Here is a 15,258-nt window from a genome sequence, read left to right on the forward strand (position 1 = left end):
GAGATTATGGGGCTCCCAGGCAATAGGAGATTATGGGGCCCCCAGGCAATAGGAGATTATGGGGCTCCCAGGCAATAGGAGATTATGGGGCTCCCAGGCAATAGGAGATTATGGGGCCCTCGGGGCAATAGGAGATTATGGGGCTCCCAGGCAATAGGAGATTATGGGGCTCCCAGGCAATAGGAGATTATGGGGCTCCCAGGCAATAGGAGATTATGGGGCCCTCGGGGCAATAGGAGATTATGGGGCCCCCAGGCAATAGGAGATTATGGGGCTCCCAGGCAATAGGAGATTATGGGGCTCCCAGGCAATAGGAGATTATGGGGCTCCCAGGCAATAGGAGATTATGGGGCCCTCGGGGCAATAGGAGATTATGGGGCTCCCAGGCAATAGGAGATTATGGGGCTCCCAGGCAATAGGAGATTATGGAGCTCCCAGGCAATAGATTATGGGGCCACACAGTATACATGCACAGTATAGACACACACACATACAGTATACATACACAGTATACACATACAGTATACATACACAGTATACACACACACATACAGTATATATACACAGTATACACATACAGTATACATACACAGTATACACACACATACAGTATACATACACAGTATAGACACACACACACAGTATACACATACAGTATACATACACAGTATACACACATACAGTATACATACACAGTATACACACATACAGTATACATACACAGTATAGACACACACACACAGTATACACATACAGTATACATACACAGTATACACACATACAGTATACATACACAGTATACACACATACAGTATACATACACAGTATAGACACACACACACAGTATACACATACAGTATACATACACAGTATACACACACACATACAGTATACATACACAGTATACACACACACACACACACACATACAGTATACATACACAGTATACACACACACACACACACACATACAGTATACATACATAGTATACACACATACAGTATACATACACAGTATAGACACACACACAGTATACACATACAGTATACATACACAGTATACACACACACACACACATACAGTATACATACACAGTATACACACATACAGTATACATACACAGTATAGACACACACACAGTATACACATACAGTATACATACACAGTATACACATACACACACACACACATACAGTATACATACATAGTATACACATACAGTATACATACACAGTATACACACACAAACATACAGTATACATACACAGTATACACACATACAGTATACATACACAGTATACACACATACAGTATACACACACACATACAGTATACATACACACACACATACAGTATACATACACAGTATAGACACACACACATACAGTATACATACACAGTATACACACACACACACACAGTATACATACACAGTATACATACACACATACAGTATACATATACAGTATACACACACACACAGTATACATACACAGTATACACATACAGTATACATACACAGTATACACACACAAACATACAGTATACATACGCAGTATAGACACACACATACAGTATACACATACAGTATACATACACAGTATACACACACATACAGTATACATACACAGTGTACACACACATACAGTATACATACACAGTATAGACACACACACATACAGTATACACATAGAGTATACATACACAGCATACATACACAGTATACACACACAAACATACAGTATACATACACAGTATAGACACACATACAGTATACATACACAGTATATACACACACACATACAGTATACACATAGAGTATACATACACAGTATATGCATACAGTATACATACACATTATACACACACACAGTATACACATACAGTATACATACACAGTATACACACACATACAGTATACATACACAGTATACATACACACATAGGCCCAGATTCTCATACATTAGCGCTGCTCATGGGCAGCGTAATGTATGAGCTCTACGTTTCACCGCCGCAGGTCTACAGGTTTGAATCCTGATTCTCAGAACACTTACCTGTAAACTTGCGGCGGTGTATCGTTAGATTGCTCGGCGCAAGCCCGCCCAATTCAAATGGGACGGGCACCATTTAAATTAGGCGCGATCCCACGCCGAGCGTACTGCGCATGCTCCGTCGGGTAAATTACCCGACGTGCATTGCGCTAAATGACGTCGCCCCGACGTCATTTGCCTAGATGTATACGTAAATGGCGTCCAGCGCCATTCACGGACGTCTTACGCAAACGACGTAATTTTGATTCAATTCGACGCGGGAACGACGGCCATAGTTAACATTGGTTGCCCCTGCTAATAGCAGGGGCAACCTTACGCGTCGGGTACGCTACGCAAACGACGTTAATTCGCTGCGTCGACCTCGCGTATGTTCGGGAATCGCCGTACTTACCTCATTTGCATAGACGACGGGGAAAAGCGACGATGCGACACCTAGCGGCGGGAAAAAAAATTACTTTTAAGATCTGACAGCGTAACAGCCTTTACGCTTGTCAGATCTAATGGGTACCTATGCGCAACTGATTCTAAGAATCAGTCGCATAGATACCCGGGGCCAGATGAGGAGTTACGACGGCGCTAATGGTGTTGCGCCGTCGTAACACCTTCGAGAATCTGGGCCATACAGTATACACACACAGTATACACACACACATACAGTATACACATACAGTATACATACACAGTATACACATACAGTATACATACACAGTATACACACACACATACAGTATACATACACAGTATACACATACAGTATACATACACAGTATACACATACAGTATACATACACAGTATACACACACACATACAGTATACACATACAGTATACATACACAGTATACACATACAGTATACATACACAGTATACACATACAGTATACATACACAGTATACACATACAGTATACATACACAGTATACACACACACATACAGTATACATACACAGTATACACATACAGTATACATACACAGTATACACATACAGTATACATACACAGTATACACATACAGTATACATACACAGTATACACACATACAGTATACATACACAGTATACACATACAGTATACATACACAGTATACACACACACATACAGTATACATACACAGTATACACATACAGTATACATACACAGTATACACATACAGTATACATACACAGTATACACACACACATACAGTATACATACACAGTATACACATACAGTATACATACACAGTATACACATACAGTATACATACACAGTATACACATACAGTATACATACACAGTATACACATACAGTATACATACACAGTATACACATACAGTATACATACACAGTATACACATACAGTATACATACACAGTATACACACATACAGTATACATACACAGTATACACATACAGTATACATACACAGTATACACACACACATACAGTATACATACACACAGAATACACATACACACACTAAAAGGGTACTGGAGGGGCGGGGCAGCTATAATTTTGGGATTAAAAAAAAAAAAACACAGATTTTTACATACTGTCCCTGGTTTTACTGAGGCTGGCAACCCTGATGGGGACCCCTAGTGGCATGGGGCCCTCGGGCACTGCCCGAGTGCCCGAATGGTCAGTCCGCCCCTGCTGCGGGTACAGAGCAGCAGAGGGGCGGTATGAGGCCGCTCTAAATAGGTTGCCTAGACTTAAATGGGCAAATGAATCTCTTTACGGATCGTTCCTTTTTTTCTATAAAATATATGTTTTTTAATTCTCAAATCTATACCTTTCCTTTTCTTACCTTTAAGGTGTTCAAGGCCATGAACGATTATGACCTGGGCTGCAGTCCTGGAGGAGGGAGGGATTCTAATTCTGTCTTCATGGACGCCGGCGTGGCCTTTGTCTCTTCATCCGGGTACAGCGACCTGAGCGGTGAGGATCTTCCAGAGAATCTAATCCGGTTTTCTCTGTTTTAAAGCCCAGTCAAGTACTAAACTCACAGTTGATATACATGCATTTAAACGGTTTCACCTGCCAGCAAGATTTGTAATTCTGTTCAGCCAGTTTTGTGATTCACACAGATCTGCAACACCCAGAAACTGGTATGGTGACATCACTATTCTACAGACACCTGTCTGCCAAGTGGACTATACAGTAAATGAGCGTTATCACACTGCTGGGGTCCTTCCTGCGCTCCCCTCCTCCTCTTCCAAGTCACCTGAATATCCCCTCCTCCAGCCCCTAGTGCATTTAAATGTATTGAATTGAAAGCTTTATATGTAGCAGTAGAACCTGATTGGATCACGGTTCAGACCCTCCCACATTCCAGTTCAATTTCTAAATTCTGTCAGGTATTTTAATCCCCTAATGCAGCTAGTAAAACACATTGTAAAGCTGAATTCCAGGTACAGCAATTTTTAAATAGTTCTATTTGTCCAGCACTGATAGGCTGCACTGATGAGCATTGATATGGCACTGATGGGCACTGATAGGTGGCACTGATAGTGGGCATTGATGAGTACTGATATGCGGCACTAATGGGCAGCATTAATGAGCACTGATAGGTGGCACTGATGGGCACAGATAGGCACCATTGGTGAGTACTGATAGGCGGCACTGATAGGTGGCATTGATGAGCACTGATAAATGGCACTGATAGGGGGCATTGATGAGCACTGATAGGTGGCTCTGATAGACACCAATAGGCAGCATTGATGAGCACTGCTAGGCAGCACTGAAGGGCAACATTAATGAGCACTGATAGGTGGCACTGATGGGCAACATTAATAAGCACTGGTAGGCGGCACTGACGGGCAACATTAATGAGCACTGATAGGCAGCATTGATGAGCACTGATAAGTGCCACTGATAGGGGGCATTGATAAGCATTGATAGGCAGCACTGATAGATGGCACTGATAGGCAGCATTAATGAGCACTGATAAATGACGCTCTGATAGGGGGTATTGATGAGCACTGATAGGTGGCACTGATAGGCAGCACTGGTAGGCAGCACTGATGGGCAACAACAATGAGCACTGATAGGTGGCACTGATGGGCAACATTAATGAGCACTGATAGGCACCATTGGTGAGCACTGATAAGCAGCACTGATAGGTAGCAATGATGAGCACTGATAAGTGGTACTGATAGTGGGCATTGATGAGCACTGATAGGTGGCACTGATAGGCAGCATTATTGAGCACTGATAAATGGCACTGATAGGGGGCATTGATAAGCACTGATAGGGGGCATTGATAAGCACTGATAGATGGCACTGATGGACACCAATAGGCAGCATTGATGAGCACTGATAGGCAGCACTGATGGGCATCATTGATAAGCATTGATAGGTGGCCACTGAAAGGCGGCACTGATGGCCACTGAAAGGCAGCATTGATTAGCACTGATAGGTGGCACGAATGGGCACGATTGGGCAGCATTAATGAGCACTGATAGATTGCCACTGAAAGGTGGCACTGATGGCCACTGAAAGGCAGCATTGATTAGCACTGATAGGTGGCACGAATGGGCAGTGATGGGTGGCTTTTATGAGCACTGATAGGCACTGATGGGAATCCCCTGTTAATCAGGGCCCTGACAGTACTGACAGTCTTGTCGGCTAACGTCTCTCCCTTCCTCACACAGACACAGCATGGGAGGAAAGGACTGCCGATAACCAGCAAGTCTGTTTACATGTGATCAGCTGATCACGTGGTAAAGGACTGCTGTTGTTGGCCCTTTACCATAAACTGTGATCATCTGTCACAGAGTGTGCTGGATGCATGCCCCAGGGGGCACGTGGGCGGCAGGGTTCTGGGAGGATGTCCAAGGATGCTCTCCCAGAACTGTAAGCCCAGGGCTCAGATGGATAAGGGGGGGGGGGGCACTTCATAATTTCTTGCACTGGGCCCCTGAAGGTTCTAGGGAGGAGGGCAGCACAACACGAGAGTTAGGATGAAGATCCACTTTAAGAACCAACAGGCAAAATATGGAGGAAGAATGGGTGGAGCCAAGCTTTATATTTACAAAAAAAGTTAAGATCTGCCTATAACTTCAGCTGTATCATTAGATTTGGACCTCATGATGTTTTTGACATAGTTACGTGACCTCCTATGTATTTATTCATTGCTCTCATCCCTTGCTCAGTATGAACGCCTTGGCTTTATGACAGTTTTACTCCCAGCTGATTGTGTTGGACCATTCTGAATATTTTTTGTTTTTGTTTTAAGGATTCGGCTGCCAGGTTTCTCAAAGAAAGAAAAGATCGATCGACTTCTTGGCACTCACCAAACAGAAAGGTAAAGAGATTCTAAACCTCGTGAAGGAGCTTTATGAACTTTAACCAGTTCCTGTCCGCTGTACGTTTATAAACGTTGTCTCGGTCATCGCTGGAGAGCCCGGTAAAGATGCGACCGCAGCGCCGGCATCCGGCTCTGGGCACACAGTGAGAGGAATGGATGTTGTGAATGATGAAACAGGAAGTGACAAGGATTTCATCACTTCCTGTTTCTCTTCTTTGTTTACCTGGCTGTTAATGCATTGCCAGTAAAGCAGCCGATCGGACAGATCTGTGTCTGATCGGCTGCATTGAAGGCTAGAGGAGAGATTTGGGGTCGTTGTTCATCCCTTGTAATAGCAATAAAGTTGTTTAAAAAAAAAAGTTACAAAAGGTACACTGGGCCAGATTCACAGAAGAGATACGACGGCGTATCTCTGATATGCCGTCGTATCTCTCAGAGTATCTATGCGGCTGATTCATAGAATCAGTTACGCATAGATAGCCCTTAGATCCGACAGGTGTAATTGACTTACACCGTCGGATCTTAGGATGCAATACTTCGGCCGCCGCTGGGTGGAGTTTGCGTCGTATTCCAGCGTCGGGTATGCAAATGAGGATTTACGGCGATCCACAACGGTTTTGCGCGTTCGTTACGTCGTCGCTAGTAATTTATTCCCGTCGCAAAGTTACGGCTGCTTTAACATGGCTTAACTTTAGTCGAGCCATGTTATAGTATGGGCGTCTTTCCCGGGTCGAATTTCAAATTATTATTTTTTTTGCGTAAGACGTCTGTGAATACGAACGTACGCTACGCACGTCGCCGTTCAAAAAAATGACGTCACTTCGCGCAAAGCACGGCGGGAATTTCAAAACTGAGCATGAGCAGTACGTCCGGCGCTGATAGGTGGCACTGATGGGAAACATTAATGAACACTGGTAGGCAGCAATTTCAAAACTGAGCATGAGCAGTACGTCCGGCGCGGGAGCGCGCCTAATTTAAATGGTACACGCCCCATTTGAATTGGGCGGGCTTGCGCCGGACGTGTTTACAATACACCGCTGCAAGTTTACAGGTAAGTGCTTTGTGGATCAGGCACTTACACTGAAAACTTGCGGCGGTGTAACGTAAATGGGTTACGTTGCAGTAGCTCCGTAAATTGCATGGACGCTCCGGCAAAATGCCCGGCGTAAGTGCGCGCAATTTAAATGATCCCGTAGGGGGCGGGAATCATTTAAATTAGGCGCGTTCCCGCGCCGAGCGTAGAGCGCATGCTCCGTCGGGAAACTTTCCCGACGTGCATTGCGGTAAATGACGTCGTAAGGACGTCATTTGCTTCAAAGTGAACGTGAATGGCGTCCAGCGCCATTCACAAATTAACTTACGCAAACTACGTAAATTTCAAACCTCGCGACGCGGGAACGACGGGTATCCCTAGCATTGGCTGCCCCTGCTTTTAGCATGTGCAGCCTTACGCGAAACCCGACGTACGCAAACGACGTAAACTGCGTACGCAGGGCTCGCGTAACGTTGTGAATCGGCGTTAGTATGCAATTTGCATACTATACGCTGACCACAACGGGAACGCCACCTAGCGGCCAACGGAAGAATGCAGCCTAAGATATGAGGGCATAGGAGCCATGCATATCTTAGGCTGCAGTCGGCGTAACAAGCTCTCTGAATCAGGAGAACTCGTTACGCCGGGGCAAGTAAGCAATTGCGCTGCGTATCTATGGTTACGCAGGCGCAATTGCTTTTTGAATCTGGGCCATTGCATGTGATTTGCACAGGAATCCCACCACATTCCTGTGCACATCACATGCAATGTCTATGCCAGGGGTCTCAAACTGAGGGCCCTCCAGCTGTTGCGGAACTACAAGTCCTATCATGCCTCTGCCTATGGGAGTTATGCTTGTAACTGTCAGCCTTGCAATGCCTCATGGGAATTGTTCTGCAACAGCTGGAGGGCCACCAGTTTGAGACCCCTGGTCTATGCAGTGCTATTTCATCCATACATTTTATATAGCTGAAATCGCATCCACACCAAAATAGTGCAGGACTATTTTTTTCCCCCCGCACCTGAATTGCATCACAAACACCCATGCAATGCGATTCTGGAAATCACACTGCGTTTACAATCTGATGTTCTGTGGTATAAAGACATGGATGAGCAAGTTTGGGGTGGAGGAACTTGACTGGTCCTGACCTCAACCCGATAGATTACCTTTAGGATGAATAAGAGCAGAGATTTGAGCCAGGCCTTGTCGTCCAACATCGGTGCCTGACCTCACAAATGCGCTTCTGGAAGAATGGTCAAACATTCCCACATAGACACACTCCTAAACCTTGTGGACGGCCTTCCCAGAAGAGTTGAAGCTGTTATAGCTGCAAAAGGTGGACCAACTCAATATTGAACCCTACAGACGAATGCCTTGTACACACGATCAGAATTTCCGATGGAAAAAGTCTGACTGACTTTTTCCATCGGATATTCCGATCGTGTGTAGCCCCATCTGAGTTTTTTCATCGGAAATTCCGGTGAATTCTTTCGGAGTTTAGATATAGAACATGTTCTATTTTTCTCCAATTGAATTCTGATGAGATTTGGCCGGGCAAAAGCCAGATCGTGTGTATGCGGCATTAGACTGGGATGCCATTAACCACTTAAGCCCCGGACCAAAATGCAGCTAAAGGACCAGGCCCCTTTTTGCAAATCGGCACTGCGTTGCTTTAACTGACAATTGCGCGGTCGTGCGACGTGGCTCCCAAACAAAATTGGCGTCCTTTTTTCCCCACAAATAGAGCTTTCTTTTGGTGGTATTTGATCACCTCTGCGGTTTTTATTTTTTGCGCTATAAACAAAAATAGAGCGACAATTTTGAAAAAAATTCAATGTTTTTTACTTTTTGCTATAATCAATATCCCCCAAAAATATATACAAAAATGTTTTTCCTCAGTTTAGGCCGATACGTATTCTTCTACCTATTTTTGGTAAAAAAAAATTGCAATAAGCGTTTATCGATTGGTTTGCGCAAAATTTATAGCGTTTACAAAATAGGGGATAGTTTTATTGCATTTTTATAAAAAAAAATTTTTTTACTACTTATGGCGGCGATCAGCGATTTTTCTCGTGACTGCGACATTATGGCGGACACTTCGGCCAATTTTGACACATTTTTGGGACCATTGTCATTTTCACAGCAAAAAATGCATCTAAAATGCATTGTTTACTGTGGAAATGACAGTTGCAGTTTGGGAGTTAACCACAGGGGGCGCTGAAGGGGTTATGTGTGACCTAATATGTGTTTACAACTGTAGGGGGGTGTGGCTGTAGGTGTGACGTCATCGATTGTGTCCCCCTATAAAAGGGATCACACGATCGATGACGGCGCCACAGTGAAGAACGGGGAAGCCGTGTTTACACACAGCTCTCCCCGTTCTTCAGCGACGGGGACCGATCGCGGGACTCCAGCGGCGATTAGGTCCACGGGTCCCGCTGTCACGGAGCTTCGGACCGGGTCGCGGGCGCGCGCCCGCGACCCCACGTCTGGGATTAAAGGGCAACGTACATATACGTTGATGTGCCCAGCCGTGCCATTCTGCCGATGTATATCGTCGTGCAGCGGTCCTTAAGTGGTTAAAGTTTATGTGTGTGTAAAGGCAGGCATCCCAATACTTCTGGTAATATAGTGTAGTTGTATATAAAATGCCCTAATTAGCTATCAAAAAGCATCTAATTTCTAAATTGCTGCATTTGTAAATTCCAAAGCCAATATAAAAGAAATAGCAGTGGTAAAAAAAGCACTTGTGGGTTTAACCAATAATATTTTTTTTTGGTGGGATAAATATTCCCAATAGAATTACCATCAATAATTTTTTTTTGTACAACTTGCCTTTAATTGGGGCGTGGTAAGGGGTGTGTCCTATGCCTACATACTTTTGCTAATAGGTGTCCCTCATGCCCATCTCAGAATGTTCAAAGGTATACCTTTACTAGGAGGGTGCTACAGGTTGTTATTGCTGGCCTGAAAATACTTGTTATCTGGCTGCCTTTGGCTGTAGTGATTTGTGTCGCCAACAGAACATCCAAACTGCATACTCGTTAAGGGACACTGACCCAGAAGCCATGGAGTCGGGCATTAGAAGACAATCAATTCTTGGTGACTTGTTATTATACCATCTTTTTTTTATTTTTTATCTCTGCAGCCGATCAATTTTCGCCAGATCTGAAAAAATGCTGCCAGAGCGGCATGACCCTCCCACCATCTCGCATGACCAGAGATTGCGCCAAGAGAGCTCAGCGTGTTGAAAGTAATGAGTGTAAAAATGCCTTCCAGGAATGCTGTGAATATGCCGAGGACCTGCGCAAGAAGATCACCATCGAGAAGAGAAGGAAAAACACCATTGGGAGGAGTAAGAACTGCTGATGGTGCAGAATGTTAGATAAATAGTGAAGCTTCTCGTTGATCCAGGTCATGGTAGATCTTGTAGTAGTTGGTCACATTGAACTGGACTTGTTCTGTAATGTTGGAGACGTTTTGGAGTCTCTCCAAGCCTCTTTTTCATTTCCAGTGCGTGATAGGAACAACAACATCTGCATTGACACAGTCCATGGTGATTGGATTGAGTATTGTGCTACTTATGTGGATACAAATGTTGGGGTATCTTTCTATCACTCAGTAGAACCGAAGAAGTGGCTTGGAGAACCTTCAACATTTCAGGACAAGTCCAATTAACCTGCCTGGCGGTAGTCCTCCTGTGCCGCCGATCTCCGTTCCCTGCGACGTTACGACGCACGGGAGCGGAGAACGGCGCCAAATTCAAAAAGGTAAACAAACACATTGCATACAGTATACTGTAATCTTATAGATTACAGTACTGTATGTAAAAAATACACACCCCCCTTGTCCCTAGTGGTCTGCCCAGTGCCCTACATGTTCTTTTATATAATAAAAACGTTTCTTTCTCCCTGCAAACTGTAGATTGTCCATAGCAACCAAAAGTGTCCCTTTATGTCAAAAATGGTTTTAGATCAGCTAGAAAAAAGCGATAATAAATTATAATCACTTGCAGAATTGTGCGATAGCGATTTGCTGGGAAATTCGTCATAAAAAAAAAAAAAATAATGACAGCGACAATTCTGCAACTGAGAAAATTTCAGTGATTTTGATTTGATTACATTATTGAATAATTTTTATTATAATTATATTATTATTTGTTATAATTATTTATAATTATTTATTATATTATAATTTATCATTTTGTTTTTAAAAAAATGTCATACCCGGGATGCCTATTAGAATCTTGTTTGGTCTGATTTAAGTGAGTTATTTCTAAAAATTACATGCCTACAATATAAAACGCCAAATTTCCTTGCAAATAATGGTACCGCTTTCAGCACCTTTTTTCTGAAAGAATCATACCGCCAGGCATGGGCGTCCGCTCCATAGGGCAAGGCAGGGCGTTTGCCCCCCCCTAGAATCAGTAGTAAGACACTGTGACACACATTTAGATTTAGCTGCGGCCGCCTCTCGAACCAGCGCCGCCGATTGTCACTGTCTCTCTCATGTCCGCGGCATATCAAGTCAGTCTGTGACTATGTTTGTTTACCTTCTGCTCCCCGCCCCTTGTTTTCCGGCCAGCCAATGATCGCTCACTCCCCCTAACTTTGCAGTCCAGCCTGGTGCTCGTCCTGGTGGCGTGACGTCACTCACGCCGGGAGGGGATCACGTCGGTGATACTGATGGCTGGGAGGAGCGTAGAGAACTGTACCACGAGGAGCCCGCGCGCTATTGAGGCAAGTCTAACACACAGACACAGACAGTCTGTAAAGCGCTAATTGTTTGCTAATTTTCAGAAGGAACGTCCGTAAAAGCAGGCTGGCTTTGCAGACAGTGCAGTAATGCCGACACACATTAGCACACTTTGTACATGTTTGCACTGACATTTTTTTAATGGCTCCCCAATGCACTAAAGGGACACACCTGCTGCATGGTAATACACTTTGATTTTTACTATATGAAATTGTGATTGTTATTATTCGATTAGTGAGCCATTTTACAAGTGTGTGTGTGTGTAAAATGGCTCACTAATCGAATAATAACAATCACAATTTCATATAGTAAAAATCAAAGTGTATTACCATGCAGCAGGTGTGTCCCTTTAGTGCATTGGGGAGCCATTAAAAAAAATGTCAGTGCTTTTGCTTTGCAAACTTGATATGAATAATTTTCAATACAAATTATTGGAAAATAAAAAAAATTCAGTGCAAACATTAATATGTGCAAAGTGTGCCAATGTGTGTTGCATTACTGCACTGCAAAGCCAGCCTGCTTTTACTGACTTCCCTTCTGAAAATACTAGTTTCTTGGCTGCAAAGCCACCAGAGACAGCCAAACAACTAGCACTTTAAGCAACAAAAACCTTCACATTTTTCTTTGTATATATACCCTTAAAATGCCAGGAGCCGGGTGCACTGGTCAGTGATCATAGTAACTCATGTATTAATGTCAGTGCAGGACATTTACCCCCCTCCCCCCCGCCGCCATGCTGCATATTAAAAAAATCTTTAGACTGCATTCCGTATAGCATCATGCCATACGGAATGATGCAGTCTGAAGATTATTAACTGTGATGACTGTCTGTGATTTTTTTTAATATGCAGCATGGTGGGGGTGGGGGGGGGGGGTAAATGTCCTGCACTGGTTATGGTTACTCATGTATTAATGTCCTGCACAGTGCAGGGTGCAGTGTAATGTAAAGGGGTCCAGGGATGCAGGGTGCTGTGTAATGTTAATTGGTGCAGGGTGCTGTGTAATGTAAAGGGGTTGAGGGATGCAGGGTGCTGTGTAATGTAAGGGGTCCAGTGGTGCAGGGTGCTGTGTAATGTAAGGGGTCCAGTGGTGCAGGGTGCTGTGTAATGTAAGGGGTCCAGTGGTGCAGGGTGCTGTGTAATGTAAGGGGTCCAGAGGTGCAGGGTGCTGTGTAATGTAAGGGGTCCAGTGGTGCAGGGTGCTGTGTAATGTAAGGGGTCCAGAGGTGCAGGGTGCTGTGTAATGTAAGGGGTCGAGAGGCGCAGGGTGCTGTGTAATGTAAAGTGGTGCAGTGATGCAGTTGTGGAGAGGGAGTACACAGTGATAAAGAGATATTGAAAGATGCAGGGGGCACAGTGGGATGTTTTTATATTTCAACGTGGGGGGGGGGCGCTTTTAACCCCCGCTAGCGGTCGAAGAAAGGGTTAAATGCGACTGTGTATCGCCAGTGCCGAAGCGCCCCCCCCTGAAAAAATTTCAGCGGACGCCCATGCCGCCAGGGAGGTTAAATGTGAACAACTGCTGCTAACTGGCAGATAAAAGCTTCAACCACAAATTATTTATTTCTAGAGCCCCCTTGTTTTTAGTGTGCAAATCTGAAAAACTGAGGGCCAGATTCAGGTAGGGAGCGCGTATTTGTGTGCGGGCGTAGCGTATCCTATTTACGCTACGCCTCCGCAACTTTGACAGGCAAGTGCAGTATTCACAAAGCACTTGCTAAGTTGCAGCGGCGTAGCGTAAATAGGCCGGTGTAAGCCCGCCTAATTCAAATGTGGAAGATGTGGGCGTATTTTATGTAAATTTATTGTGACCTCACTATAAATGACGCTTTTTCCGAACGGCGCATGCGCCGTCCGTGAAAGTATCCCAGTGTGCATGCTCCAAATGACGCCGCAATGACTCATTGGTTTCGACGTGAACGTAACTTACGCCCAGCCCCATTCACGGACAACATACGCAAACGACGTAAAACGCGTCGACACGGTCCCGACGTCCATACTTAACATTGGCTGCGCCTCCTATAGCAGGGGTAACTATACGCCGGAAAAAGCCTAACGTAAACGACGTGAAAAAATGCGCCGGGCAAACGTACGTTTCTGAATCGGCGTATCTACCTAATTTGCATATTCAACGCGTAAATATACGGAAGCGCCACCTAGCGGCCAGCGTAAAATTGCAACTAAGATACGACGACGTAAGAGACTTACGCCGGTCGGATCTTAGTCAAATCTATGCGTAACTGATTCTAAGAATCAGGCGCATAAATACACTCAGAGATACGACGGCGTATCTGGAGATACGCTGTCGTATCTCCTACCTGAATCTGGCCCTGAATTTTTAATATATTGACTTATATATCGCCATTCAAGTCCCATAGCCTCGTCAACCCAAAACATGTCAAAGTGTATCTCAAAAGCAGTCAAACTGCGTTTTCACCTCCCAGCAAGCACTCCCTCTAAGCTGTAAAGACAGCTGAATGGGGGTATGCGCAAAAATGATCTGCACTGCCATGTTCTGCCTACCAAATGCAACCCAGTCAACTGAATGGGTCGCAACAGCATACAATGAATGCGGCTGCGGCGCTTAAGTACCTTCTGCAATATTATACAATCTAATATAACCTATATAACTATTGCATACATGTATTAACTTGCCTATCCCTATAAATTAGCTAGTCTATAAGAGTCTGATAAGCACAATGATATAACAAACACATCTGCTTAGTAAACAATGTTACATTTATTTCCCAAGAAAATAGGAATATACATTTATTTTCCCAAGAAAATAGGAATATACTAAACAGCAGATATCTACAACATATAACACCAATAAACCATCAAAGATGAAATAAGGGTTAATAAAGCACTATCATCAACCTTAATTATTGCACAGTAATCCAATAAATACTACATAAACAATTAATACCCAATGAACCTACACTAATAAATAAGGTGCTTTCAAAAAATGTAAATAAAGTGCTAGTCCAGACTACTAATAATGTGGAGAAAAAGTCAGACACCACTCCTAGGTGAGATTGAAATCAGGAGGACAACGATAACCAGATGATCAGATTTAAAGTCTCCAATGATGTGATGGTGTCATGAATTACCTCGGCCACCAGAGGGCGCTAGC

The 15,258-nt window shown here is 44.0% G+C and overlaps 1 protein-coding gene across 1 annotated transcript in view; it reads left to right on the forward strand.

Moving 5' to 3' along the window:
• The window catches only part of LOC120913235 (complement C4-B-like), a 198,284-nt gene that overhangs the window by 78,375 nt on the left and 104,651 nt on the right, over positions 1-15,258 (forward strand). The window contains exons 15-17 of the mRNA XM_040323048.1: positions 3,843-3,966; positions 6,266-6,334; positions 10,520-10,726. Coding sequence (XP_040178982.1) covers positions 3,843-3,966; positions 6,266-6,334; positions 10,520-10,726 — 400 coding nt within the window. The remainder of the gene's footprint in view (positions 1-3,842; positions 3,967-6,265; positions 6,335-10,519; positions 10,727-15,258) is intronic.

Source organism: Rana temporaria, chromosome 9 (genome assembly GCF_905171775.1).
Source record: "Rana temporaria chromosome 9, aRanTem1.1, whole genome shotgun sequence".
Taxonomy (NCBI): domain Eukaryota; kingdom Metazoa; phylum Chordata; class Amphibia; order Anura; family Ranidae; genus Rana; species Rana temporaria.